We start from the raw sequence: 27,705 nt of genomic DNA on the forward strand, positions 1-27,705 counted from the left end.
TTGACACCCCCAAAAAGGTTTATGATTCCCTAAGGATGCTACAAGCTGGCGGCAAAGCACTACTTTTGTCTAAATTAAGCATGTCCAAGCAGCAAGATGGCACAAGACGGTGGTAAGGTACACATTTTCTTGAAATGAAGCTCAACTCACGTCAACATAGTTCCTTATTTGCACAAAGATGGCCCAAACATCGGCTGATTTTTTAAAATTATATATATATATATATATAGCTGATTTTTTATTTTTAAATATTGTAGGACAAAATGCGGTTAAAAAAATAAATAAATAAAACGGCAAATGTTCTTCCTGTAATCCATATTTTAACATTAAGGGAGCATTAAGATTTTTTTTTTAATTATTATTATTACATATTTTTAAAAATGAATTATCCGTTTAATTTGGTAATCGGAGTTTTATTTTGCCAAAGTTTAGAATCGACATCGGCTTCAAAAAATCCATATTGGTCTTAATGTTAACAGCGAATATGCAAGAAAACATTGTGCAGTGTGCAATCGCTAGAGCGCAGTTCACTTTTTGTTTTGTGCGTTGTTGTTTTCTACGGTAACGTGCCTATTTTATGACATTTATGAAGGTTTGCACATTGAGAATGTTTAAACAAGAGAGAAATGTGAGAACATGTCAATGCCTCAGTGAGAAAAGTGTATAAACGGTGTGGTGAGGGTTTATAATAAATGTAAAACAACTACTTTGCGGATTTCATTTTTTGCGGGTATTTTTTGGAACCTAACCCCGGCGGAAAAACCAGAAAATGCGAGCCTGTCGTGCAAAAGCGTCCGAGATGATCTCACCGTGTCGACTCCGCCCAGCAGCAGCTCGGTCACGCTGATGTAGATCTCGCGTCGGGTTATCTTGTCGCAGGACAGCAGGTAAGTCAGGTACGAGCCTTCCGTCAGCTCTCCTCGCTCCGTCTGGGTTCGAATGTCAGCCAATCTGCAGTCGATGAGTTTCTGCGCTATAGCGTCAACATTTTGCGTCAGCTCCTTCAACTCAAAACCGGAACAAACTTTGAGCCCGGTAACGTTGTAAGTGTGATGCGCGTAACCGCAAAATGTTACAGTGGCTTCAACTTTTTTATTTCTGATCAAGTGCTGTTCATTTATTCAGTACAGTTCAGCGTTTTAACAACCAACGTTGATGCTAAGTGTTAGCCTGTCAGTGGTGTTTCCCTTTATGTGTTAGCATAGCTAGCGGGCCCATTCTTAAAGGGGAAGTCAACCCCAAAATAATAATAATATGTTATATGTGACGCTCTCGTCTAAACATGACATTCTGATTAATATTACATTTGTGGAATATGAAGTAAGCATCAAAATCCAGCCATTTTCATCCATCTCAGGGGGCGGCCATTTTGCCACTTGCCGTCGACTGAAGGTGACATCACAGTTGCTCAGGGCTCAGGTAACGACCAAACACAGCATAGCTTCAGAAAACAGGTGAGCTGTGATTGGTCGTTGCCTGAGCAACTGTGATGTCATCTTCAGTCAACGGAAAGTGGCAAAATGGCCGCCCCCCTGAGATGGATGAAAATGGCTGGATTTTGCTTCATAACTCATATTCCACAAATGTAATATTAATCGGAATGTTATGTTTAGACTCGTATAATATAATATTATTGTCAAGAAATGTTTATGGTTGACATCCACGTAAAGGCAAAGTTTTATGTTATATTGAATTTGCCAGTAAACCAACTGGCAGCACCAATGAATGGTTTAAGCTTCTTTTTTGGGGGGGGAGAAATTGTTGACTAAATATATGTCAAGACGCCACTGTAGCTATTTCACAGTTGATCATTATGGTGGTATTTGTAAAGCGTTGTTGTAAAGATTTGAGAAGCACATTTCCGACGCACCCGTGTCATAGAGGTCGTCCCAGGCCTGAACGAAGCGCTTCCAGAAAGGCAAGACGCGGCGGGTCCAGCGCGGCAAGACGACAACAATCTCAGACAGCGTCAGCATGTCGTCGACGGCAGCGATAAAGCGCTCCGTGTCTTTAGGAATGTCGTCCTGGAGGCAGCCCAGCCTGGTCTCAAACAAAATGGACGAGATACCTGCATGACGGCGTTCAGCAGAGCTTCGACCGCACCTCGCCGCCGCCGCCGCCTCCGCCATCACCGCGCAGCCGTCTCACCTTCAAAGCCAAACTTGTAGAGCTCGGCCGTCACGTCGGAAACGGAAATTTGGTCTGGACTGCGACTGCGCAGCAACTCCATGCGGTGAAGGAGATCTTGGACCACCTGCTGGATGATGGAAGCGTAGGCGGACACTTCCTGCAGTTTCAGCATCTTCGGGTTCAGAGCGCTGCGGATCCTGTACCAATCTTGCCCCTTGCTAAAAGATAAACGTCCACATGAAAATGTGACGGACGCATCTGAGATGTCGGTCGCCTGGAGGTGCTTGCACTCACTCCACATGCAGGCCGTACGCGTGTCCCCTCAGGTCTCTGTATTCCTTCCAGTGAGGCAGCTCTGCTCGCACAGGGTAGCGTCCTTCCTGATGGATCACCTGCGCGATCAACTCGGGACTGGCCACGTTGACCAGGTCAAACGGGCCGAACTTGGAGCGCCAGATGGACCCGTACAGATTCTTCTGTACACCCTGGAGAAAGATGGCAGGTGAAGTCATTTCCAGGTAGTGGATGTCAACCTTCAACATTTCGTGACAATAATATGTTATATGTGACCTCACTAGTCTAAACATGACATTCTGATGAAAATTACATTTGTGGAATATGACTTATGAAGCAATATGCACCGGGCGGCCATTTTGCCACTTGCTGTCGACTGAAGATGACATCACAGTTGCTCAGGGCTCGACCATTGACCAATCACAGCTCATGTTTTCTGAAGCTGAGCTGTGATTGGTTGTTACCTGAGCCCTGAGCAACTGTGATGTCATCTTCAGTCGACAGCAAGTAGCAAAATGGCCGCCGTCTGAGGCGGATAAAAATGGCTGCATTTTGCTTCACAACTCATATTCCACGAACAAACGTGTCAAGAACCGGTCCTCGAGGGCCTGAGTCCTGCATGTTTTCGAGGTTTCTCTTCTCCAACGCACCTGCAAATTGCTCCTTTTGAGAAGAAAATGCAGATCTGAATAAACTAAATAAGACTGCATTACAAGTACTAATTCAACAAAGATGTGTTGTTTTCAAAGTGCAAAGACTATACACAATTTAATAGTTTGGCACAAAAGAAGAAGAAAAATCGAAAATACTCATTAATACAGAATAACAAACTATGTAACGGACCATGATTTTGTTTGTAATTAAATCCAAATCAAAGCATTAAATTTGAAAATCGGGATGTAAATAACCTTGCAAAAATGACCTTCAATTATAACTAGACATACGACAAGGGGATTTAAAATAAACCCGTCGAGTCACATTCACACCACCTAGACCCGGAACGGAAAGTTCGGCCGCTGGTTCTGCTTACCTGCAGCAAGTGGCTCTTGTCGGCATAACCTTTGACAAATAACCAGAAAAGTGTTTTGAACAAAGTCGGTCCGGGCAAGTCATCGATAGTTTTCAGTTTGGCCGCTTCAGCCCTTGTTTGGACGAGTGTTCTGGTCCAGAGGCCGACCGGACCTCCGCGTCGGCGGAGTGCAAAGAGACGAGACGGAAAGGGAGACATTTTCTTGTTGTGTGTGTCTGTGTGTGTGTGTGTGTGTCTCCAATTTTATTTAGCATCGAGAGCCGCTGCTATGGTGTTTACATGTTTGGGTTTGGGCGTCAATCTGGCTGTCAAACTGTTAAAACTGCGTTTAATGCCACCCAGTGGACACTATGTGCAACTACAACACAGGAACTTTTTTTTAAAACTTTTTTTCTCCATGATGCAAACGCGAAAGAACAAGAAGTCCCACGTATGAATGCTGTACGTGTCCTGTCTGCCCTTTTTACCACAAAAAAAGCTATAACATGCGCACAAAAACACAACATTTATTCTCGTCGAAAGAGTGTAAACGGTGCTTACTTTCACAACAAACGTCCAAAGCAATGTCCTCCTACGTACTTAAAATACCAGCGTTTTTTCTTCTTCTTTTTTTTAATGCTTGATCATGCTTGGTCGTGTTGTTGATGGCCTGGCCTGCACTGACATGTTTTTCAGAATGTTCTGGCTAAAAACAAAGAAACACCGAATGAATTGGATGAATAACAGTTTATTTATGGTTGTGTGGCTTCGACAAAGCCAGCCTCAGAGACCGGAATGTTAATATAGGAGTTCCGTTAATACATTGGGTTATACATCTTCATCTGTGAGGTAGAAATAAGGTTGCAATCACTTTGGGTAAGACAATGACAAACTTACTGTTGGGGGAAAAACATACATATACATGAGCTAAAAAATAAAAATGGACATACTGTGTCTCATACAAAATGTTAACCCAAGAATACTTGAACCACAAATATAAAGGGGAAAAAAAGCTAATATTTTCCAAAGGGGGGGGGGGAGTTCGTAGTAATAGGTTAGAGCCACAACATTTAAATAAACGTTTTTTTAAATACAGCATTTAATAAAATGCAATGAACCACTTCTTCATGCACAATGATGCACTATAAAATGATGGTTAATAGGGTAGACGCCATAAACATTATAAAATTGCTTAAAAACAACATGCACTCATTTGAATGAAATTACATGTACAAATGCAAGTTCCCCACAAACACCTTTACAAACAGTCTCAATGAGTTTTAAACCCAAATGTTACCATTTTATTTTCTACTTATTTAGATTCCCATTTATGGATACATGTTGTGACCCATCATACAAGCGGGAAGCAGCTGCATAAAGTCTTCAAGACACTTGAGACTGGCTTGCAAGAATATTTTTTGTCTTTTTTTTTTTTAACTAGGGAATCCTGCCCAAAACGACTTTAAGTACACTTAGTATTCGACGAGCAAAATTGTTCAGAACAACTTGTAGTTTTCAGAAAACATACAAAAACGCAAAGAGTTTAGTCAGGATGGATGCGGATGAACGCCACAAAAGCTGACCGATGTGCACTGAGCAAACAACAAGCACAAAAACAGTAGCATAGCTACACGTTAGCAACACAACACTGTATGCAAAAATAAATGCTTTTGATAAATAAACATAGAAAATTGAGACAAACCGTTCAGAGACACTGACGGGACAGGAACGAAAGAAATAACGATTGTCCTAAAGGGAAAAGTGATTGCACGGAATACATTAGCCATCAATTCAAGGCCAGAAATAAGTGCATCAAAAAGCACTCACAACCTCAGAGATGCCATTCAGCAATAATAATAATAATAATAATACAATACAATCTAAAGCATTTGGCCAATTGTATGACAGAAAGCTATAAAACTAATAAATACATAAAAGATGATATGAACGAGCTATGAAAGCACTTTACTTACAGTTGAAACATTGAGGTCTGTTGTGCTGCTGTTACATGAGTACACATGTCAACCTGATAGATGCTCTCCTTCCAGTTAGTTACACGTAGTCATAGTCAAACAATAAAATATAATAAATAACGAGAGAGATTAGTGAAGCCTTTGCAATGCATATTTATATTCCAGAACATTTGGAATCGCTTACACTAAAAGCGCATGGCCAGGTATTAGATACCGGTTTGTACCGCAAGGCAACTCACACATATTCAAACATACATTTGACATTTCAGGCAAAAGGGAAACATGGATGTCATATCTTACTTTATATATTGTATTTAGTTGGATTCTTTTTCTTACCTATTATTCGATCTTAACGTCAAAGGGAATTTTGAATGATTCTATGTCATTATTATGACGGCAAATTTAGACTCAGCATGTCTTGCCTCGAAAGTCTTCCGGATTTGTACATAACGAGGAGAGAGAAGGCGAGGCCACCGCAGGATATTCAGCGCAGTTTCAACAACAAAAACGTTGGACGACGAGTACCTGAAGTGGAGATTTGGATGTCAAAAATCCTCTTTCCTCGCGTCACTCGGCGCCGTCCGCGTCCTGGCTGTTATACTCGGCCGTCTCCATCTTGAGGATGTACGGAATGATACTGTCAATGGAGACGTTGCCAATCAAGCCGGTGAAGAAGAGCTCTTCGGTGATGCTGGAGTTCATCAGGCGGAGTGCCGGGAGCCGGGTCAGGATGCGAGTCAACCTGGAGATACGCGCGCACATGCAAGGTCACATGCTCTGTTTGAGGGGAGAACTCACGTTGCATTTTATGGAGGACCAAAACTGCCAAAATTAAAAAAATAAATAAACAAGAGTGAAAATAAAAACAGATATAAAAAATAATTAAAAAATTTAATACAAAAAATTTATATGAATGGGAATAAAAACAACAAAATATATATATCCAATAATAAATAAAGAAAAGTAAAAATAAATACAAAAATAAAAACCGAGATTCAAAAAATAAATATCTAAATAGAATTAAACAAATAAATAAATAAAAACGCTCCGCTATTACTTTTATTTATTTCAGGCTGCACACGCTGTCAGGTTGAAATGTTATTCAAATGAGGGGGCGGTCCTAAGCGTGCACTCTAAAAACAGTTGGGTCCAAAATGGATCAATCCTCTCTTGACCCAATTTTGAGTCAAGAAATTGGTCTTTTAGAGTAAACAACTTGTAAATATTGGTCATATCCTTTACTTGGGTCCAAAAATTGGGTCATTTTGTATAAAACAACCCAGAAAATTGGGCCAAATTGACTCATAAAGTGTATCGGTCCATTTTTGATCCATAATTGGGTTACTTTTGACCCAACTGTTTTTAGAGCGTGTTGTGGGTTGGGCTCCGCTGTTGCAAACTGCCTTTCAATGGTCAAGTGAGAGGGTCGGCGAATAAGCAGTAGTGTTGTTCCGATTTCGATACCAGTATCAGGAGAGGCCCCGATACCGCATTAAAATAGCAGTATCGGCATCGGCAAGTACTAATGTAGGACTTTGGATGCAGCATCTTGTGTCTTGCTTGTGCACGACATTCACTGATGTGTGACGTGTTCACTATTGGCCTATGAATGCTCTGAGCCAATGGTTGGGCAGCTTTTTCATATTGACAAAAGAAAACGTACGGTATCAGCATGGCAAAACTGGGTATTGGAATCAGTATCGGGGTCCAAAAACAGTCGGAACAACATTAACTACAACACTATGTTTTTTTGTTTTGTTTTGCTTGTTTTTGTTTGTTTTTAAGAGTGGACCGTGAATCTGGAATCAATTGAATTGAATTGACTAACAAGGAGCCAAGCCTGCTTGCATGGAGAGCTCCAGCAATGGACGACTATCTTGTCTACTGTCACCACAACTTGCAACTCGAGTTACTGGACAACAAGTTGTGGTACCAGTAGACAAGATAGTCGTCCATTGCTGGAGCTCCCCATGCAAGCCGGCGAGAGACTCGAGAGACTTCCTTGTTCGCCGACCTGCTCACTCTAGGCAGTCTGCAACAGTGGAGCCCAACCCAAGAGACGCTTAGGACCGCCCCCTCATTTGAATAATATTTCGACTTGACAGAGCTGCAGCATGAAATAAATAAATTTGAGAGTAGAGCATTTTTATTGATTGATTGATATTTATACATTTATTTTTGTATTTATTTGCACATTTATTGTTATATTTATTTAGATTTTTTTTATCTTGTTTTTTATTTGTATTTTTATTTATTTATGCATAACTTTTTTATTTCGGTTTATATTAAAAAAAAATTGTATTTAATTTTTTAATTAAATATATTTTTAGATTTTTTTTAATTTATTCATTCATTTATTTGTAATTTTGGCAGTTTTTGTCCTCCATAACATTTATGCATGGAATTCCTTTTTGTACCTGTAGGTGTCATCTGGATATGTTTTCTGTACGTAGTCCTGCAGCTCCATCAAGGCTTTCTCTTGAAACTTTTCCACCTGTCCGCCGCAGTCCACACCAGGATGATCTGATGACACGATATGAATGAATGCGTCTCTTTTTTGACCATTGGCAGCAGTAATGCAATCTGACGACTCACCGGGACTGAACAAGACGATGGCCTTCAGGTAGGCGTACTCGTAGCTGTCGGTCTCCAACCTCGTCATGCTGTTGCAGAACTCCTGGAACTTCCAGATGTGCTCCATCACCTGCTTCACCCTCTCCCCTGACAGCTTGTCTACAGGACAACAAGGTCTGTGTCAACTTGCTGGATCACCGTCAAGTGTCAGAAAAGGCAAATATTGCTGGGTGAGGCAGTGTGGGGTGACCCACTTAAGAGTTTTTAGAGATAAGAGATTTATTCAGACTTGGGGTTTTTTTTTTGCTTTGACTTGCAAGCAAAAAATTTAAATGTGATCGCTGTGTGGTGGCAGTGAACTCAAATCACCTCATAGCAGACTCACCGGCATTTATTCTTGATCCTCTGCAGCTTACTGGGGAGCTGAGACATCCGGAAGCGTATTGCATTCACTTGAAAGAAAAAACAACCCTAACCCTCTAACGATTTTTTGGGGGGGACTGTTGTTTTTTTCAGTGTTTTTTTCTCTATTTTACAGAATTATTTTTTTATGTCATAGAAAAATTAAAAAGAAAACAGGAGGACAAATTACTCTGAAAAACAAACAAATATTCAGAAAAACTGGGAAAAAAATATTTTAAAAAAGTATATATATATAATATATATATAATTATAATATATATATATATATAATATTTATATATATAATATATATATATATTATATATAAAATATATATAATATATATATATATAATATATATATAACATATATATATATTATATATAACATATATATATATTATATATAAAATATATATAATATATATATAATTATAATATATATATATATAATATTTATATATATAATATATATATATATTATATATAAAATATATATAATATATATATATATTATATATATATAACATATATATATATATTATATATAACATATATATATATATTATATATAACATATATATATATATTATATATAACATATATATATATTATATATAAAATATATATATATTATATATAAAATATATATAATATATATATAATATATAATATATAATATATATATATATATATATACATACATATATATATAAAATATAGATAATATATATATATATATATAATATATATATATATATATACATATATATATATATATACATATATATATATATACATATATATATAAAATATATACATATATATATATTAAAAACACATTACAACAATTTTTTTTGAAGGCTGTAATGGATTAATGGCATTCTATTCATTTTGATGGGAAAAGATGACTCAAGAAAAGAGTTTTGAATTACGCATATGGTCACATAACAGACTAAACTTGTATCTCAAGGTACCATTGTACGTCCATTTTAAACTGGCATGAAAATGTGCCACCTTCAGTAACTGCAAGAAAGTAATTAGGAACATTTAATATATTTTTTAACTTAAATCGGTGTATTGAATTGACAGATTTGAAGTCAGACAAGAATCTCGAATAGCGGCTCGTATCAACTTGCCGTGGCGAGCCGTCGATAGGTTTAAGCCAGGCCAAAGTGAAAGAAAAGGAAGGAGTACATTGTGATCGTCGCCAAATGTTGATACTACAAATGTTGTGGTTTTGTCCTACTGTGAGATGATGATGGTCCATACCATCCTGGATGCTGCTCTGAAGGTGGTTGACGATGGCAGCCAGGATGGTGGACAGGTTCATCACGTGGGCACACTGAGCCAGACCCAGCGTGAACAGCTCGTTCCAGCAGGCTCGCACCAAACCCGTGTTTTCTTCCTGCCTGATCAAGAGACATGACAATGAAATAAGAACATGTGCCGTATGTCACGTGCATGCTTGTGGCCCCTGACAGTTTGGCTCCTAAAGTTGTCACCTGTGTATGGTCACTTTTATAAAAATGTGCGCGCTAGCTGAAGAAACTTTACGGTACACATGGTCACAAAAATCACAAAATGCTGCAATGGAAAAACAGCGATCCCTGGTGCCCATATAGGGAAACTGTATTTTGAGGCTACACAAATATGTATTGTATTATCTTTAGGGGTGTCAAAATTGGTGCGTTAATTGAGTCTTTCTTTTCCTTTGATCCTTCCTATGGTCTCCTGACAACTTCACGACTCTGGCGGGACTCTGACGTATCCGGTTAAGGTGAAGGGTATGGGATTTTTAACAGGTTTCAAGTGAATTAAGGAGCACAAACTCACATGCACGCACGGGGCAAAAAAAAAAAAAAAAAGAGGGAGCGATGACGATGACATGTTTACACGGGAAGGCTGCTGAATGAATAATACTGAGCTCTCTCTCTCTCAAAAAAAGTTCCTTTAAAGCCACACATTTTTTAACGCGCGATTAATTACGTTGTACTGGAGGAATTCCAGTCGCAACGCAGCAGACACGCCCACGTCAAAATTTGTGTTAATAATAATGCATATATTTGTGGAGACTGGGGTCCAGTTGTATTTCTCAAATTTAAAAATGTTCACAAGTTACTTCATGTTAAAAAGCTCTTAATATGAAAAAAAAAAAAAGCAAAAAGTCATCAGCGTACAAATGCAGTTACGCCATCTAGTGGCAGAAAATGTAGTACTGTATCAATGACTAAAAGATGCAGCCATATTTCTATTAATTTAACTTTTTTCCCCCACTTTTACGTTCACAAGAGTATGAAAACTCGGAAAAAAATGTTGGTACATTTTGAACAGATATAAAATTTGCAATGAATTGTGAGTTAACTATTGAAGTCATGCAATTAATTAGGATTAAAAATTTGAATTGCCTGATACCCATAATTATTTTTATTATTGAACCACAAACAACATGGCGCAGTTGTCATTAAGAGGTTGCGAATGATCGATTGCGCAATTTATTACCTGCACTGGGCATTTTGCCGATAGAGGCCCTTTATGGTCATATTTTATTATTATCACCATTTTAAAGAACACATCAAAACTGTAACTACAAAAATATTTCTTAATGTATGACCATACCATGTCATTTTGAACTAGAGATGACAACTCGAGATAGCGGCTTGCTATAACAATACATGCATATATTGCTTGTCCGTAATAGTGCACCTGTGCGTGTGCTTACCCGAGGGCTAAGAAGGCGGGGATAGAACGTGCCCAGTGCATTGAGAGGAAGAGAAGCCTGGAGGCCGACTCGCAGATGTAGTGTACATTCAGGTACTCGGGCATGGGGCTGGGCATGGTCAGCTAGAAGGAAGACGTGAAGACAACAATGAGGACACGTTAACGTCATTCACCCAAGAGACCTCTCGCGTCCTTTTTTATGGCAATACAGAATGCTGTCATTGTTAATGACAATAGTTGACACCTGCCTGATGTCACCCACCTTAAAATTCACATGACCATCTGTGAGCAGCGGACCTTCCACCTCAATGATTGGGGACTCCTGGTCTTGGCCAATCAGCTGAAAGGTCGTTTCACTTGCACACTTGACAGCTGCCGCGTCTGCTTCAGGTGGGTTGAGTACTTTGGCCAGGGTGTCAAAGGCACTGTGAACAACACGTACACACACGCGCAAGTGCCCACACATTTGTTGATTCATAAAAAAGCTTCACAACACCAATTATGTTTTCATGATAACATTAACTCATTGACTGGCAGCCATTTTCACTGAAGCAACCCTCTTCGCTCGCGGCTGTTTGACTGGATTTTGACTGATTTTGCCCACAGAATATTGTGTTTTATTGCTATAAAAACATGGAACCACCAAAAACATGGAACCTATCAAAAGAAAGATTAGAGTCTTTTTTAGAGAATATTTTTATCTGTTTCCGTTTTGCAGCAATTAGCATTAGAGTATCCTTTCATTAATATTCACATTCCTGTTAAAAACAGACAAAAAGCGCTTTTTGCAACATGGCCCTGGTTGAGCTCTTATACTCTCCTGCAGGCCGTTTTATGTAATAACTACCATTGCTTTAAGCGACCTCTTCAGTTCAGAGGTTGCAACAAAGCCTTCTGTATGCTCTAGCATAAAAATAAAAAATAAAATATAAAACATTTATAAATATGGGACACTTAAAACATTTAAAATAAAATGTATTTAGACGTTTTGGGGAGCACATGAGTTAAAAGAGGGCACCACACATTGTTAAGTACTAGCAAAATGGACACATAAAAAGAAAATAATAACAAAACTATGATAGCAAATTAAGCAGATTTTTAAGGTGTCTGTACTTTACTTGAGTATTGTATTTATTGTGTTGATGACCTTTTACATTTCTCCCTATGTTTGAAAACAGATATCTGTACTTTCTCCTTCTTAATTTGTCGTATTTTTTCAATCTTCACGGAAGATGTGTGTGTGTGTGTGTGGTGGTGGGGGGGGATACAGAGAGTCAAGCGCGGTAGATCTGCGCTGTGCCAGCCGAAAAACCCACAATGTTCAGATGTTCAAAAATGCTCCATTTAATCTGAAAATATATACAACAAAGGTGTGGTTTTTTCCTATTAGTATTATTAGCATTGTCAGCATTTCATCACCCTCTGAAATTCTTTTTTTTTTGCAAATCAAATCAATTTTTTGCAATTTTCTTTATTTGCTTAAAAAAAAATCTCGTGATGCAAAAAAAAATCTAAAAAAAGTGACTTAGGCGATTATTTTAAGAAGGCGTCGATTTGTCTGTTCACAACATGAGCAAAGCTACGGGAGCACACTATGGATGATATAAAACGCTGAGACAATGCTAGCTAGTTTTTCCACTTTCGGTATGAGCACTATGAAAATTAATAAAAGAGAGACTATTTTTTGTGGAGGGATGTTTTTTGTTGTTGTGCCTAAGTTATCAAAACGGGTATTGTACATAACCAACAGTAAAAATTCATTGTTCATGTTTTGTACCCCCCCCTTTTTTTTACTTTTTACTGAAGTATTTGTTGAACTCATTCACTCACAGACATTTTGACTGAAGCAACCACCTTCGCTCCCAGCTAGATTTGGCCAGATTTCCCAAGGCCCACAGAATATTGTGTTCTATTGCTAAATAAACATGGAACCTACCAAAAAAAAGATTAGTCTCTCTTCTTTCATCAGGAAAAAAATGAATATTTTTATCTGTTTCCGTTTTGCAGCAATTAGCTTAGGAGCAAATGAGTTAAGTAGAATGTGAGTACTTTCTCCACGTCTGCCCACTTACGAAATCATGAAATTTGCAATGCATTGCTAACTGACCGTGTTATCTCGGTGGTATTTTTTTCCACATATTGGCAGTCTGATGAATCTCCATTTTTCAAGTTGTGTTTTAACGAGTCACTCAAACTGGCCAGTGATGTCACCACATTCGCCAGCGTTCCGAGGTCACCATGGCCAGACTCCATCTAAAGACAAACACAACCGTAAAAAAATTCAAATTTTGTCGGCAGCGCAGTTCACGGAATTCAGCACGCTAAGAAATTAACAGATACAATCATAACATCATGAACTGAGTCAGTTATTAAATAGAAATGTGCATTTGAAACAAATACGGGCTGCTCTCATTCACAAAAGCAACACACTAAATTTCCTTCAAAGGACAAATCATTACAAAAAAACAAAACAATTGTTGTACCTTTGAGTCCGTTGTAAGCACCAGCGTTCCGTCACTCTGCACGACAGGCTGCTGGATGTTAACCAGCATCCCCTGATCCAGCAGGCTCGATCTGCACACGACATGCCGCGTCGCATATCAACATGCGAAAGTCCCGATGTGACGTTACATTGCCACTAACCTGGAGCCGTCCGTCTCCGTGTCCGAGATGAAGGTCGGCGTGGCGATGAGCGGACTATTAAGGTCCTTGCGGATGTAGATTTTCTGGGTGGAGGGTGCGCAGTTGACATGTTTCTCTCTGGGAACAACATCGGCGGGTTTCCTCTCGCTCTGAACGGCTGACGACAACGAGCAAAAGAGGTTCGGCATCACTCTTGTAATGAGATGCCAAGAGTTTGTTGTTTGTTGCATGGTTGTGTTTTTAAGAAGGAAGAATAGCATTGTATAATATTGCACTTTATATATATAAAAAACAACAACACAGTAATGGCATTAATTAAAAATATATGTTATGCTATATGAATAAACTTGCATTGCCTTCTTTCCGTATATCACTCAGTAAGATTAGGGCGAGGTTAATTATTTTATTTTATTTTAATCGATATTGAATCGATTTTCCTATTCAAGCCCGATATCGATTCATAAAACCATAGATTATTTTAATATCTCTTTATCCCATAAAATCTTAGGAAAATTGAATTTTAAACGGTCATATTTTTGTATCTTACTGTTTTCTTGAAATTTACTGAATTTAAAAGTATTTTCTTACATTTATGAAAGACCCGACTTGTTACTCTTTAAGATGATTTAGAATATTTTTAATTTATGTTTACCGGAACAATTATTGAATTAGAATTATGAAAATATTTTTATCTCATCCTTGCTGATGTCAATGTTTGTCTAACACTTAAGTGATTAGAATATGTGTTACATTCATGAATAAACTAAATCATTTGACCATTAACTTTGAAATGTTATATTTGTGAAGGAGAATTGATGTGCCATAATCAATTGATATCGGATTGAGTTGAGGTGAATTCAATCGGAAAAAAAATTGAAATCGCATCAAACTGAACTCTTGTGAATCAAAATCGTTCACAATTAATTGAGGAAATTAGAATCAATACCCAGCCCTAAGTAACATGATGGAAATATTAGCCATTTGTCATAAAAGATAACAAATATATGCCTGTGAGCATTGTTATATAATCAGTCCATGTGTTAGTACACTGTCTGGGTTCAAATATGGAAGTCAACCTTAAACATTTCTTGACAATAATATGTTTTATGTGACCTCACTAGTCTAAACATGACATTCGGGTTAATATTACATTTGTGGAATATGAGTTATGAAGTAAAATCCAGCCATTTTGCCACTTGCTGTCGACTGAACATGACATCACAGTTGCTGCGCTGTGATTGGTTGTTGCCTGAGACCTGAGCAACTATGACGTCATCTTCAGTTGACAGCAAGTGGCAAGATGGCCGCCTCCTGAGCGGGATAAAAACGGCTGGATTTTTTTGCATAACTCATATTTCACTAACACAATATGAAACAGAATAACATATTTAGACGAGTGGGGCTGCTTAGAATATATTATTGTCAAAAAAAATTGGGGTTTGACTTCCCCTTCTAAAGGGTTTTAACACAGCGACATCCATCCATCATCTACCGCTTATCCGGGGTCGGGTCGCGGAGGCAGCAGCTTTAGTAGGGAAGCCCAGACTTCCCTCTCCCCAGCCACTTCCGCCAGCTGGATCCCAAGGCGTTCCCAGGCCAGCGGAGAGACGTAGTCTCTTCAGCGTGTCCTGGGTCGCCCCCGGGGCCTCGCGCCGGTGGGACATGCCCGGAACACCTCCCCAGGGAGGCGGTCAGGAGGCATCCGAACCAGATGCCCGAGCCACCTCAACTGGTTGCTCTCAACGAGGGGGAGTAGCGGCTCGACACTGAGTCCCTCCCGGATGACCGAGCTTCTCACCCTATCTCTAAGGGAGAGCCCGGACACCCTGTGGCGGAAACTCATTTCGGCCGCTTGTATCGCTTGATCTTGTTCTTTTGGTCACGACTTACAGCTCGCGACCATAGGTGAGGGTAGGAACGTAGATCGACCGGTAAATTGAGAGCTCGACTACTTCTTCACCACGACGGACCGATACAGAGTCCGCATCACTGCAGACGCTGCAGCGATCCGCCTGTCGATCTCCCGCTCTAACCTGCCCTCACTCGTGAACAAGACCCCAAGATACTTGAACTCCTCCACTTGGGGCAGGACCTCATCCCCAACCCGGAGAGGGCACTCCACCCTTTTCCGACTGAGGACCATGGTCTCGGATTTGGAGGTGCCGATTTTCATCCCAACCGCATCGCACTCGGCCACGATCTGCTCCAGTGAGAGTTGGAGATCACGGCTTGAAGAAGCCAACAGCACCACATCATCTGCAAAAAGCAGAGATGCAATGTTGAGGCCACCAAACCGGACCCCCTCAACGCCTCGGCTGCGCCTAGAAATTCTGTCTATAAAAGTTATGAACAGAATCGGTGAAAAAGGGCAGCCTTGGCGGAGTCCAACCTTCACTGGAAACAAATTCGACTTACTGCCGGCAATACGGACCAAACTCTGACATCGGTCGTACAGGGACCGAATAGCCCGTACACAGCAACAACTGATGCTAATTGTTAGCATGTTAATAATGTTTTCCATTATATGTTAGCATGAAGCTAGTGGGACATTTTCAAGGTAGCGTTGTTTAGTTGTTTGCTGATTTTAAAAAAAGAATGCCGACTTGCGTTTTGGGTGACTTGTTGACTCACAATCAGTCTTCATCCCCGTGTTAAGGCATTTCTTCAAGCGACAGAACTGGCAGCGGTTGCGATGGTGCTTGTTGATGACGCAATCCTGCTTACTGCGGCAGCTGTAGGTCAGGTTTTTCCTCACACTCCGCTTGAAGAAACCTTTACATCCCTCACAACTCATCGCTCCGTAGTGACGGCCTGAACACACACACAACATGACTGTGAGCAGAATAGCGCGATCTTGGAGTGCGGATCTGAACGTCAGACGAGGCAAAAACAATCCGTGACATTACTGTCAAGCACCTGAAGCCTTGTCTCCACACACCACACAGTACTCCACCGTCTGCGGCCGACTCAGATCGCCTGACTGGCCGAGTAATTGCTCCATCGATAGTGGATCTGTGACAATCTGAGAGCAAAGTGACATTGAATTGATCGAGATCTTGGGGACACACGGTATATGCTGCACCACATAGAATAAAGCCCCTTCCCTTGCTAATATTTTAAGATTACAGTCGGGCCAGATTGATTAATCGGCCGATTATTGGCCTTCAAACATCAGCCAAAACAATGGGCCAATTGGGCCAAATGGCCGTTTATGTTCCCCTTAAAACGTTTATCATCGAAGAAAACTGAAGTTTCCGACACTGTGAAAGTACCCTGAATGCACCATTTTGCTTGCGTAGCATTAGCTATGAGCAAGCGTGTAGCGTATGTGATTCTGTTGTCAGTTTGAGATGTTTAATGACAGCCCTGTTGGAGTTAACTATTAGACTAATAAACACACAACGTTAAGAATTACATCCACTGTAGATTTAAATACAAAACATGCTTAGTTTTTAAAACTTTGCTAGCTAGCCTCGCGCTAATTTCAAAGTGGATGTAGGATCCTATTCAAATAATGCAAAGTTAGCATCTTTGGGAGTGTTTTTCCTTTACGATTAAATTATTTAAATCAGATTAATCACATCTTAGAATTTTGATTAATCGCTTAAATAAAAAGGCTTTTTTGGTCAACATTTTTTTGCCAGTCAAATTTGAAGAGCATCTGTTATGTGTTAATTCTTTTGACGTTTAATGTTATGAGGTCGTCTTCAACATTTTTTGATCCACTGCACACGCTCATCCTCTTTTTCTAATCAGTTCATTACCGGCATAATTTAAAATGGAAAAAAATGACCCCGATAGTTTGACATGAACAAATTATCATTATTAAAGGCTTTACTGTAATACATCCACTGTATATTTAAATAAAATACATGCTTTGTTTAAAAGTTTGCTAGATAGCCTCGCGCTAATTTCAAAGTGAATGGAAGCTCCCGTTCAAATGCTAACAGGAAGTTAGCATTGACTTTGGAGTGTTTTTCCTTCAAACAATGAATATTCACACACAAATGTTGTGGGAACACATACCCACCGACCGGTAATATAATACTATGTCATTTTTTTTTTAATTATTATTATTATTTATTTTTTTTAAAGAAGGAAGAAGAAGAAAAAAAAGAAGAAAAAAAAGATAATACTATGTCAAGACATAAATTCTTCCCAATCTGTGATAAAAAAAATTTTTTATTTTAATAGATTTCAATCACATTATATATATTTAAAAAAATAATTGTCAGATTAAGTGGTAATCTGTATTTTTTTTCTGCCAAAAATCGGTAAGGACATTTGTCTCAAAAAATGCATATCGGTCGGGCCTTAGATTACAAATCAAATGGACGAATGGTGATCTTGTACGCATTGAATTGTTGTCACCTGTATCCTTCCTGGCATCAGGCTGTCTGCAGACGTAAAGATGAGCTGCTTTGTGTTGTGGTTGTCCGGAGAGGTCAGAATAACCTTTCCTGCCCCCGAGCTGTCCGATGTGGTCAGAATGAATTGCTGCTTGGGAGCACTGGAAGGGTCCATGGCAGTCACGATCTGAATCTTCGGACCCCTCTGCTGGTCCGTTACAATCTGAGGATGGAGAGTGACAGTGTGGCAGACGTACAGCAGCACAAACTAATGCAGCAAAAGCGCAGACAACAATACGGTACCTGGAACTGATGTGGTGTTGCTGGAGCCTCACTAGACGCAACCCGAAAGCGCTGAGGTGACTGACTCATCGCCGAGTCTGTTGGAGACAATGACACCTACAATTTGAAAGACATTTGAACACACTGGATCTTCGGCGAGAAGCCCAAACAAATGCATTGCCATTCATGTTCTTATTTACGGAAGAACGCGTACGTCTGATCAGAACAGCACTACAATTTCAAACAATAAATAAATAAATAAAACAGCATGGAAGAAGCCACACTCACCTCTGCCTCGTATTCAAAGTCCACTTTCTGCTGAGAGCAAATTCAGGTTGGCCGTCATGTTGGTGATGTAAGGCCATTAGTGAAGACTGTTTGGAACAATGCAAGGTGCGAGATTAATCACCCACAAAGGTCCACAATACCAAAACAGCTGATACAATATTTGTGCTGGTGTATCATGAAAGTTGATCATGATTTTTTGTACCAATGCAGCATTTGCCAAGTTTTACATCAGAAAAAGGTCGCAAGCACACTACCACCAAAAAAGTCAAGTCGATATCTGAATTTCTACCATGTCTTTATTTGAGCTCTTTCAACGTCTATCCTCAAAAATATGATTTCAAATAGGCTTTTTTTTTTTAACATTATCTGTCATTGGTTTTTATTTGTGGCAAACAAACAGTGCAGGCGAATGTTGGTCCACAATAGGGATAGACGATAATTGGCGCCGATTTTCAGCATTTTATAAATACTGGCATCAGCCTCTTTTTTTTGTTTTGATGGTCGATAAATGAAAAAACATTATTTTTGCTCTGACGGGCGCTTTTCTCCTCCATCCAGTCAGCGGCTGTTGACTCCCTGCAGCACTGGCCCGCCCACAGCATCATCTGATTGGTTGCTCGTGCTTAAGCATAAGCAGCGAAAGCTTGGCTGTTCTCTAGACGCTCACATGCGAGAAGAAAAGAAAATCGAATGCAGACGGGCCACCGGGCTGGTGTGCAGTTTAACAGGTAAGTTAAACGTACTACCTACCTTGTGTTTCAAATAAGCTATATAAATAAAGCTGCCTCCACTAGTTGACAATGCGTTAGCTCGCGAATTAGCGGCTATTAGCCCACGAGCTAACCGGCTAGCTCGTGAATTAACGGCTATAGGTTATCCCGCGAACTAACCATTAGCCTCCGAATTAGCGGCTATTTGGGAGTTAGCGTGCGGGTGAACGGTTATTCCACGAGCTAACCGTTCAAATATCGGTTATCGGCCGCCCTGACTACCGATAATCGGTATCGGCCCTGAAAAAAGCATATCGGTCTATCTCTAGTCCACATGGCCTTTCACCATTTTCAAATTGTAAATATTTACTTTAATTGTATTGTTTTCATTATGTTGTACTAATTTTATGAGAAGTAATCGCTGAAAGCATGAAGAACATTGGTTAAAACAGGTGAATTTTTTTGTGTAAAGAAAATGTACCAAAAATGTATTTAACTTACTCATTGAAATGTAAATTATTGTTGACTTTTCAACATCTACCTCATGTAACATCTTCCCTGACTGAAAATCACACGTTCCATGGGCGTAAAGAAGAGGGCTAAAGTCACCATTCAAGCCATTTACGGTACCTTGTTTTCTTAATTGCTCAGTTCTCAGTTAACATCACATCAACATGTAAGCAGCAGCCGTTTAGTTATTTTTCTTTTCATCTATCTATCTCGATCTATCTATCGACCGGAAGTAGATGTGACGTCATGGTGAAAACTCTACAATGGGAGGGGCGTGAAGCTCGACGGCGCTTTAATGATTGGTCCGACACTATTCTATCAAAACTTGCTTTCCCTCCCTCGTTGCAAATCACAACACAACAAAATGGAGAATTTGGCAAGCAGCCAATGACACTGGGTGCGAATCTTCACGACGAATGCATGTCAACACATTATTTCTCATGCTCAGCACGTCACTGAGGATGTGCTTGTAGGAAATAAACATTTGACGATACGGCAAGGGAGGGGGGGTCCCACGACATTTCCGCCCCATTTGTGTCGCCGGGATGGCAAAGGTAAAAAGGTCGAGCTGTCTACGGTTAGCTGTCCAAGCTAGCATAACACGACCGCAGCCGCAGCGTGTTCAGTCATCTCTGCTTTTGTGACACGTTTACAGCTCACATTAGTACCACTGTACGTCACACATGCGTATATGTAAAGCAAATTCAGAGGAGCCAGTGTGCACCACGGCCCTCCTCGGCCGTGTCGCAAGTCGCGTCTCCGTTTGAGCTAGCATGCAAGCCGGGAGATTAGCGCCGTTATTTTATCATGCGTAATATCTCGAGGCTTTTCAAGTCGAGGCCGAGCCTTACCTCAAACAGCGGACGAACGAAGATCTTGGAGCTAATGGATATTTTATAAAATTAATTGTTTTGATTTTCTGCTGTTAAAGGTCATAGTTCGTGACCCGCTGATGGTTGGAGGTTTTCCTTTTTTTCCCCCCCTTCTCTTCCTCTGTCGCGTCCCCGCGCTCCTCCTCCTCCGGGCGCGTGCGAGCCAGACAGAGGTGACGTCATAGCGTCTACCAGTAAAGAGGCACGTGTGCCCTCGTGTGAATCCGGACATCATTCGTGAATCGTTCTTTCTGTCGTCGGTAGCAATCGGATTCTTATTTTTTTTTTAATATATATTATTTTGTTATTGTTTTTTAAAGGGATGATCCGGCCGGGATGGCCAATTTTCACTCATAAATTCACTTTATGTATTTTTTTTTTTTTAATCAGGAAAATTATATGATCTTACATTTTAAATTTCATCAATGGACAATATACTGAATTTAACCCTGCCGTCACGTGCCATGGGAAATATTTGACCTTATCACTCGGAAACTCCTAATTACATGAGTGATGTTCATGTGCTTTTGATGTTGTAGCGTCAACATACACAGGGCATCTGACGTCGTCTTTGAATTGTGTATACGCTACGTAATTGTGTAGATTCTAAACCAACCTGCTAGCAGACGACAACGCCCATATAAGTGTTAATAATTCTTGCTATTCATCATGGGTATATCCGTCATGTTCAAACTTGAAAAGTTCTCTCAGCTCGGAAACTCGGCAATCCAAATAAATTCCCAAACAGTCCAGTGGAAAATACGACATGAGGGGGCGTTTACGCGCAATTTTCAACTCAACATGTGGTATTTACCTTAACATCAATACCGCTTGAAGGCAGCGTCACAAGTCATAAATGGCGGTCTTACTCGGTGAAAGGACGCTCTCCACTAATTGAAAAGTATTGGATTTTGGATTGTTGTAATATGATTTGTGAGGATTATTTTGGTTTCAAAATGTGATGAAATGTCGTTTGACTACTACAGCATTCTGCCTGGTTTGTATGCTGACACGACGTGGCAGATTTAGGACTCAGACGCAGAGATAGGAGTTTAAGGCCAAGGCAGATATTTATTAAACAAAAAAACTCCTCGTTTAGAGGGAAAAAACAAAGGCTATTAAATGTTAAACTAAAGGCGCTCCAAAAGGGAGGATGTCTAAACTTCAAACAAAACAATATCACTCCTTAACTAAAACTATACTGCGGCTATACAAAGTTACAAACCAAAGTTCACACAAAAGACAGGACAACAACGCTGAGGACTTTGAGTGGCTCTGACGAAAACACTTTGGCACAAGACAGGGGAGACGCAGACCTTTTAACACATGAGGGTAATGGGACACAGGTGGACACAATCAGGAATCAGGATTGACACTGACACCGCATGAGGAAGAGCAAGTGACCAGAAACGAAAGGAGTCAGAATTTTCAAAATAAAACAGGAAATGACAACCCAACCTCACCGCGGTGTGACACAGGCACAAGCAATACAATATGTTGATTGTTTACATCGTGTAACGGGAGTAATTTGCATTGCGGAAATATTGGAAATGCCTGTATGCTTAGAATTGTCAATTTGTTCTGGCAAAATCAGTAAATAACTCATATTCATCATCATAAAGCGTCCCAATATAGCCACACACCCCTCTCTCTTCCCATGTTTTGGTGGGAGTCAGAGACGATTGCTTTTATGTTTTCAAGGTGAAGTGGACAAGAGTAGGAATGTGCACAATGAATTTGGGTGACAAACGATTCGTCACCATTTTCAGACACGAGGTGACAAGAATAAAATGTGACAAAACAAGCCAAGAAACGAAAAACGGATTTATGTTCCATGTTGAGTTAAGTTGAGCTTGCCTCCTTTCATCTATGACGTTGCCAGGGTGAGTTGAGGGCGAAAAACAGGTCACGCCCATCGAGTGGGTGGCAGTAAAATGAGCTGATTGTAGTCATATAAAACACATTCAGTCACTACTGAGTTTTTCAGGGGGTTACATCATGTTTACAGATAGGCAGACATTTTATATAAGTGCCAACGTTCAGACCAATCAAGTGTCTCTTTTAATGAACATTCTATTTCAGTTCCTCAATTTAAGCATGTAATTCAACACAATTGTTTTTAAATATAAATAAGTTGCCTTGAAAATAAGTAATATAAATAAAACAATGACAATCAACATAAGGAATAAACCCACATTTGTTCTAAATTTTACAATAAAAAAGTGGTTCACTGTAAACATTAAAACTTTAAACATCTGGAACGAACAAAACGGAAAAAATAATAAAATAAACATTTTGTCATTGGAGGTTTTTTTTCCTATGTATGTATGAGAATTCCCACTATTTGCTCGGTCCCTGAACGCACCCCGAGTACACTGCAGAGGGCGAGTGAGCGAGTGCTTGCTTTTCTCTTGCCCCCGCGATACGCAGTACACACATAATTATTATTATTCATATTTTTTTTCCAAAAACTTGCTTCTTAAACTGAAAATCGAAAAACACAAAGCGTGTTCTTCATGTCGCTATTGAAAACAAGCGTCGTACTGTCGCGGGTCTTCCACTCGATGCGTGCGCGCGACAGGGGCAGCGGATACACATTTTGACGGGGGTAAGTACTTTGGCACGAGGCGCGGCGCCAGAAAAGGAACAAGGATGGTCATCCGAGGGCTGTGGATATGCATGCCCTGGGTGGGAAAACGAGGAGGACGCTCCGGCATCTGGTCGTGTCTGTGCGCGACGACCGTTAGCGCTGCCGTTTTCACGTTGCTCTTTGTGGACGTCATCGAGCAGTGGATCACATCCATGGCGATGAGCAGCGTGCCGGAGCCGCGCGCTGCCATCTTCCCCCCGCGGAACGTCCCTCCCAACAGGCCCGAGGAGTTCCTGCTCATGCCCAGCCCGCTGGTGTGCCAGCGCGCCAAGCCGTACCTCATCACCATGGTGACCTCGGCCCCTACTCACCACAGGGCACGCCAGGTCATCAGGGACACGTGGGGCGGGGAGAACACCGTGAGGGGCCTGAGGGTCATGACCCTCTTCATGCTGGGGGTGGCGCCCGACCCCGGACTGGCCAAGATGCTCATCGAGGAGGCCAGGGAGCACGGGGACCTGGTTCAGGGCCGTTTCCTGGACTCGTACTCCAACCTGACCCTGAAGACTTTGGCTCTGCAGGGCTGGGTGCGCCGCTTCTGCCCCCAGGCTCACTTTGTGGCCAAAGTGGATGACGACGTCCTGTTCAATCCCAGTGCACTCCTGCACCTGCTGAACAAGAGCCACAGCCCGTACAAACAAGCCGACTTGTATCTGGGCAGGGCGCACCTCCGCGTGGCTCCCGACCGGAACCCCGGCAGCAAGCACTACGTCCCAACGGAGGCCTACCCGCCTTCTGTTTTTCCAGACTACTGCAGCGGTACGGCGTACGTTCTATCCCGTTCCGCATTGCTGAAAATATCTCTGGCGGCCTCTGCGTCACCTCTGTCCACGGCACATCCCCCCGAGGACGCATTTGTGGGTGTGTGCGCCCGGGCAGCTGGCGTACTGCCCACTCACTCCCCGCTGTTCTCCGGTGGCCCATCCATGCCGTACTGGCGCTGCTGCTATCAAGCCATGGTGTCGGTGCACCACATCCCGCCTCAGGATATGCTGCGCTACTGGACTGAGATCCGCTCGTCGGGAGTGTGCCTTTGGATGAGCGTGCGAGCGTCTCTGCTGATGTGCAAAGTCGGAGCCCTGCTCGGCCCAGCTCTCGGTCTGGGGAAGGAGGCGTGAGTGGGACTCGATTCTGTACTCTTACAAGTAGCAACGTGGCAAGCAAGATGAGCCGAAAAGGACCAGTTTGCCTCGTGAGTCTCGTTGCACTTCAACCTTGAGCGCAATGCAGCAAGAATTTTGAACAAAAGCGAAAGATGGGTTCTGGAGGAAGTGACCTTTTTGAGGGATGTTTTTGTATCCATCCATCCATTTTCTTAACCGCTTGTCCTCACAAGGGTCGCGGGGGGTGCTGGAGCCTATCCCAGCTGGCTTCGGGCAGTAGGCGGGGTACGCCCTGAACTGGTTGCCAGCCAATCGCAGGGGATGTTTTTGTATGATCGAAAATCTGCTCAAACAAAGGCGTCTAATAAGAGTAAAAAATTATTATTTTTCAACAATTCTTGACTACAGAAGAGGATTAGGGCCAGTGAATAGAAGAAAAAAAAAGGTTGGCAGGATTTTGACTTAAATCTCAGAATTCTGACTTAAATCACATCATTCTGATTTTAAAGTCAGAATTCTGAGATTAAAATCTGAGTTCTCACAGTAAGAATTCTGACAATAAAGTGAGAATCCTGCCAAACTTTTTTTCTCTCTCTCTTCACTGGCCCTGATCCTCTTCCGTACTCGACCCTTGTTTGACAAGGTAAATCGACAAAGGTTTGCACCAATGAGCTCGTACAGGCTGAAGTTCGGAGGGATTCTTGCTCAAAATCACCATGACGACCACCAAGACAAAACTACTGGAGACTTAAATAAGGTGAGCTCAAGTGAGAAGAGCAACGTAGGCCGTAAAATAGGTCAGAGGTCATGTAGCCGACTTCCAGGGATGGCGCTGCACCAGGGCAAAGGTATCTGTGTAGCACAAATTAAGACACTCCAGCATTTTATTTTTATTTTATTTTTTTATTATTTTTTATTTTAAAATATATATTTATCTCAGCTTTCCTACATAACAGCGATAAGTATATTTAGCACTGGGACAGAAAAAAAACAACATTCCAAATCCAATTTTCCATTTACTTATTTGTTATAATGGATTTTTGAGGCATTTGCTCTTTCGTTCGTTTGTTTGTTTGTTTTTAAATTCCACAACGATCGTGGCCACTTGTCACGTTGCTAACTTAAAGCACACAAGTTTATTCAGGTGGTGAAAATAAAATCCTTTTTTTGACACTCAAGTTGCTAACAGGCACTTTTGAAGAAAAGGGACACTTGCAATAACCGCGAGGATCAGATTGTGATCTGAGCATTTTCGCACTGGCACTAAATATTGTCAAACCTGTTTCCCAACCGTTTTGAGCCAAGGCACATAGTCTGTTTTAGATTAGAAAAAAAAAAATGTTTTGTTGAATGACGTTGTATGAATGTAAAATCAAAAGACATGCACATGAATTATAATTCTGCCATCTGGAAGAGTATTCAATTGTTTGACATGTCACTTATGCCACTCGCATTGACAGATGAACACAAATTCATATTTTTTCTTTTTTTAACAGCACAGAAGCAGAATGTTTGTTGGAAAATGAAACTCATCTCACGGGCACAAATGGTGTGTGCGATTAAGGGTGAATTGTGCTTCTCATCGAATGGAATTTTAATTGGAGAAGCTATTATGATATTAGCAGGTAACACAAATAAAGTATTGCAATGCATAACTGTATGTAGAACGCCACATTATACTCGAGTGCCTGCCGTCCCAATCCAAGCAGTATTTGTGTTCTACGGCGAGACCGAGTAAACAAAGTTGTGCCGATATACGAACAATTCACGGCTCAACCTCAGCTTGCTGCTCCACTCCTCAATCCAAATGTATTCTCCCAACAAAAAGAGCATGTTTTGTTTGACATCCAGGAAAATACTATGAATGGAATGTGACCTTTCAATAAAGGAATCTGAATCTTTCCACAATTCCCAACTTTATTTCAACCCGCCCTGTTTCAAAACAAGTCACAAGTCAAAGTACGCTGCTGACACCAGCACTGTGCGCGCGCGCGTGTGTGTGTAATAATTAACCAGCGCCACGGAACAAACACCAGAAAGAAGGTAAGGAGTAAAAGTCGCGGCTGACGACTTCCTTCTTTGTACCAACGGCAGCCTTTCATTTGAAATTTATTTAGTTTTTGGCTTGCATTTCAACTGCAAAATAAATGAACATTATGAATGTTTGATAAAAATAAAAATAAATAGATGTGCTTTGAGATAAGTTGTGGATTCCTTTATTTAAATTATTTTGTTGTACTATATACTTGTGGCCTACAAAGTACAAAGTCTCAAAGCATAATGTAATATTGTGTCATTCGACAACACAATCCAAATGATTGGTAGGCTAAGCATCGTGATTTTCAGGCAAAGTAAAAGTCTTTACATACTAAAGTGCAAACCGGACCCCTCAACTCGGCCGTCAACGGCACAAACAACTAACAACTGGGCTGGGCACAGCAGTGCTGGTATAGAACGGGTTCAGAACCTTTTCTTTTTCTTTTTACCTTGGGGCCCAACTTTTTCCATTCAAAAAGTATAATTATTATTATTGTTTGTATTTAATGACTAAATACGTGTTCATGATGTTCTTTGTTCGGTTTCTTCTTTTACTACTTACTATACTTGGACTACATTTCAGGCAAATAAAATTCTGACGCCTTAACGCCACCTAGTGACAGAAAGCAGCAACAGCTGCGAGGCCCTGTTTACACGACGTCACACACACATACAGATATTTGTAATATTGTTGGTCTTTTTATTTTATTAGGGTCATTTCATTTTCACAAAGCCACATTTCTCAAATTTAATTCATGCTTTAAAGTATTTTTTGGTTATTAGTCATTACATGTAAATAAGAAAGTTCAAAAGATTATGAAAATATATCTTTTTGGGGGGTTATTATATACATTTGTAATTTGCAGTTATGATGCGACATTGAACTGGAATGTCTAAATGTTTGTACATATATATATATATATATATTTTTTTTTTTGTTCTATTGACAAGATTTGTTACAGAATTGTTCATCTGTATTCGGTCAAAAAAAAGAAAGAAAAAGTTTCCATACACTTGTAAAGATCTCTCTCTCTCTCTCTCTCTCTCTCTGTTATTTCTACAACTCTGATTTTTCTCTGATAAGGGCAATTGAAACGAATACTTTGTTGTCACAAAAGAGATTTGTGAATTTTGGTTATTTTATGACTTTATTCCGGGT

The 27,705-nt window shown here is 40.5% G+C and overlaps 3 protein-coding genes across 9 annotated transcripts in view; 1 reads left to right on the forward strand and 2 right to left on the reverse strand.

Moving 5' to 3' along the window:
* The window catches only part of cyp27a2 (cytochrome P450 family 27 subfamily A member 2), an 8,434-nt gene extending 4,476 nt beyond the window's left edge, over nucleotides 1-3,958 (reverse strand). The window contains exons 1-5 of the mRNA XM_086069689.1: nucleotides 3,455-3,958; nucleotides 2,425-2,615; nucleotides 2,149-2,348; nucleotides 1,871-2,068; nucleotides 810-973 (exon numbers count right to left, since the gene is read on the reverse strand). Coding sequence (XP_085925815.1) covers nucleotides 810-973; nucleotides 1,871-2,068; nucleotides 2,149-2,348; nucleotides 2,425-2,615; nucleotides 3,455-3,652 — 951 coding nt within the window. The 5' untranslated portion in view covers nucleotides 3,653-3,958. The remainder of the gene's footprint in view (nucleotides 1-809; nucleotides 974-1,870; nucleotides 2,069-2,148; nucleotides 2,349-2,424; nucleotides 2,616-3,454) is intronic.
* On the reverse strand, nucleotides 2,480-20,934 carry nr2c2 (nuclear receptor subfamily 2, group C, member 2). Of its 7 annotated transcripts, none has more exons than XM_086069683.1 (15): nucleotides 20,736-20,934; nucleotides 18,665-18,750; nucleotides 18,398-18,474; nucleotides 18,117-18,317; nucleotides 16,662-16,767; nucleotides 16,377-16,556; nucleotides 13,746-13,902; nucleotides 13,586-13,676; nucleotides 13,210-13,355; nucleotides 11,365-11,527; nucleotides 11,104-11,225; nucleotides 9,654-9,793; nucleotides 8,002-8,139; nucleotides 7,824-7,929; nucleotides 4,162-6,148 (listed from the first exon to the last, which is right to left on the reverse strand). In XM_086069683.1, exons 3-15 carry the CDS (start codon nucleotides 18,464-18,466, stop codon nucleotides 5,974-5,976), a joined length of 1,794 nt encoding a protein of 597 aa, XP_085925809.1. In that variant the 5' UTR covers nucleotides 18,467-18,474; nucleotides 18,665-18,750; nucleotides 20,736-20,934; the 3' UTR covers nucleotides 4,162-5,973. The 7 variants fall into 7 exon arrangements, with proteins under 7 accessions (XP_085925807.1, XP_085925809.1, XP_085925808.1 ...); XM_086069682.1 differs by having other exon boundaries at nucleotides 18,398-18,493; XM_086069687.1 differs by lacking the exon at nucleotides 20,736-20,934 and adding an exon at nucleotides 20,005-20,065.
* A 2,186-nt stretch (nucleotides 20,935-23,120) lies between these two features.
* On the forward strand, nucleotides 23,121-26,417 carry b3galt4 (UDP-Gal:betaGlcNAc beta 1,3-galactosyltransferase, polypeptide 4). The gene has a single exon (XM_086069630.1). The coding sequence runs from the start codon at nucleotides 23,409-23,411 to the stop codon at nucleotides 24,522-24,524; it is 1,116 nt and encodes a 371-aa protein (XP_085925756.1). The 5' UTR covers nucleotides 23,121-23,408; the 3' UTR covers nucleotides 24,525-26,417.
* Nucleotides 26,418-27,705: the final 1,288 nt, after the last annotated feature.

This window comes from Leptonotus elevatus, chromosome 2 (genome assembly GCF_054856555.1).
Source record: "Leptonotus elevatus isolate MCC_2025b chromosome 2, RoL_Lele_1.0, whole genome shotgun sequence".
Lineage (NCBI taxonomy): Eukaryota > Metazoa > Chordata > Actinopteri > Syngnathiformes > Syngnathidae > Leptonotus > Leptonotus elevatus.

Coding starts and splice junctions, on each gene's coding strand:
- b3galt4 (XM_086069630.1), top strand. CDS start 23,409: ATGGTCATCCGAGGGCTGTGGATATGCATGCCCTGGGTGGGAAAACGA.
- nr2c2 (XM_086069681.1), bottom strand. CDS start 18,466: ATGAGTCAGTCACCTCAGCGCTTTCGGGTTGCGTCTAGTGAGGCTCCA. Junction 9,794..11,103: donor CCCGCCTTCTTAGCCCTCGG/GTAAGCACACGC, acceptor TCTCTTGATCAG/GCAGGAAGAAAACACGGGTT. Junction 8,140..9,653: donor TCAGAGCAGCATCCAGGATG/GTATGGACCATC, acceptor GTTGTCCTGTAG/ACAAGCTGTCAGGGGAGAGG.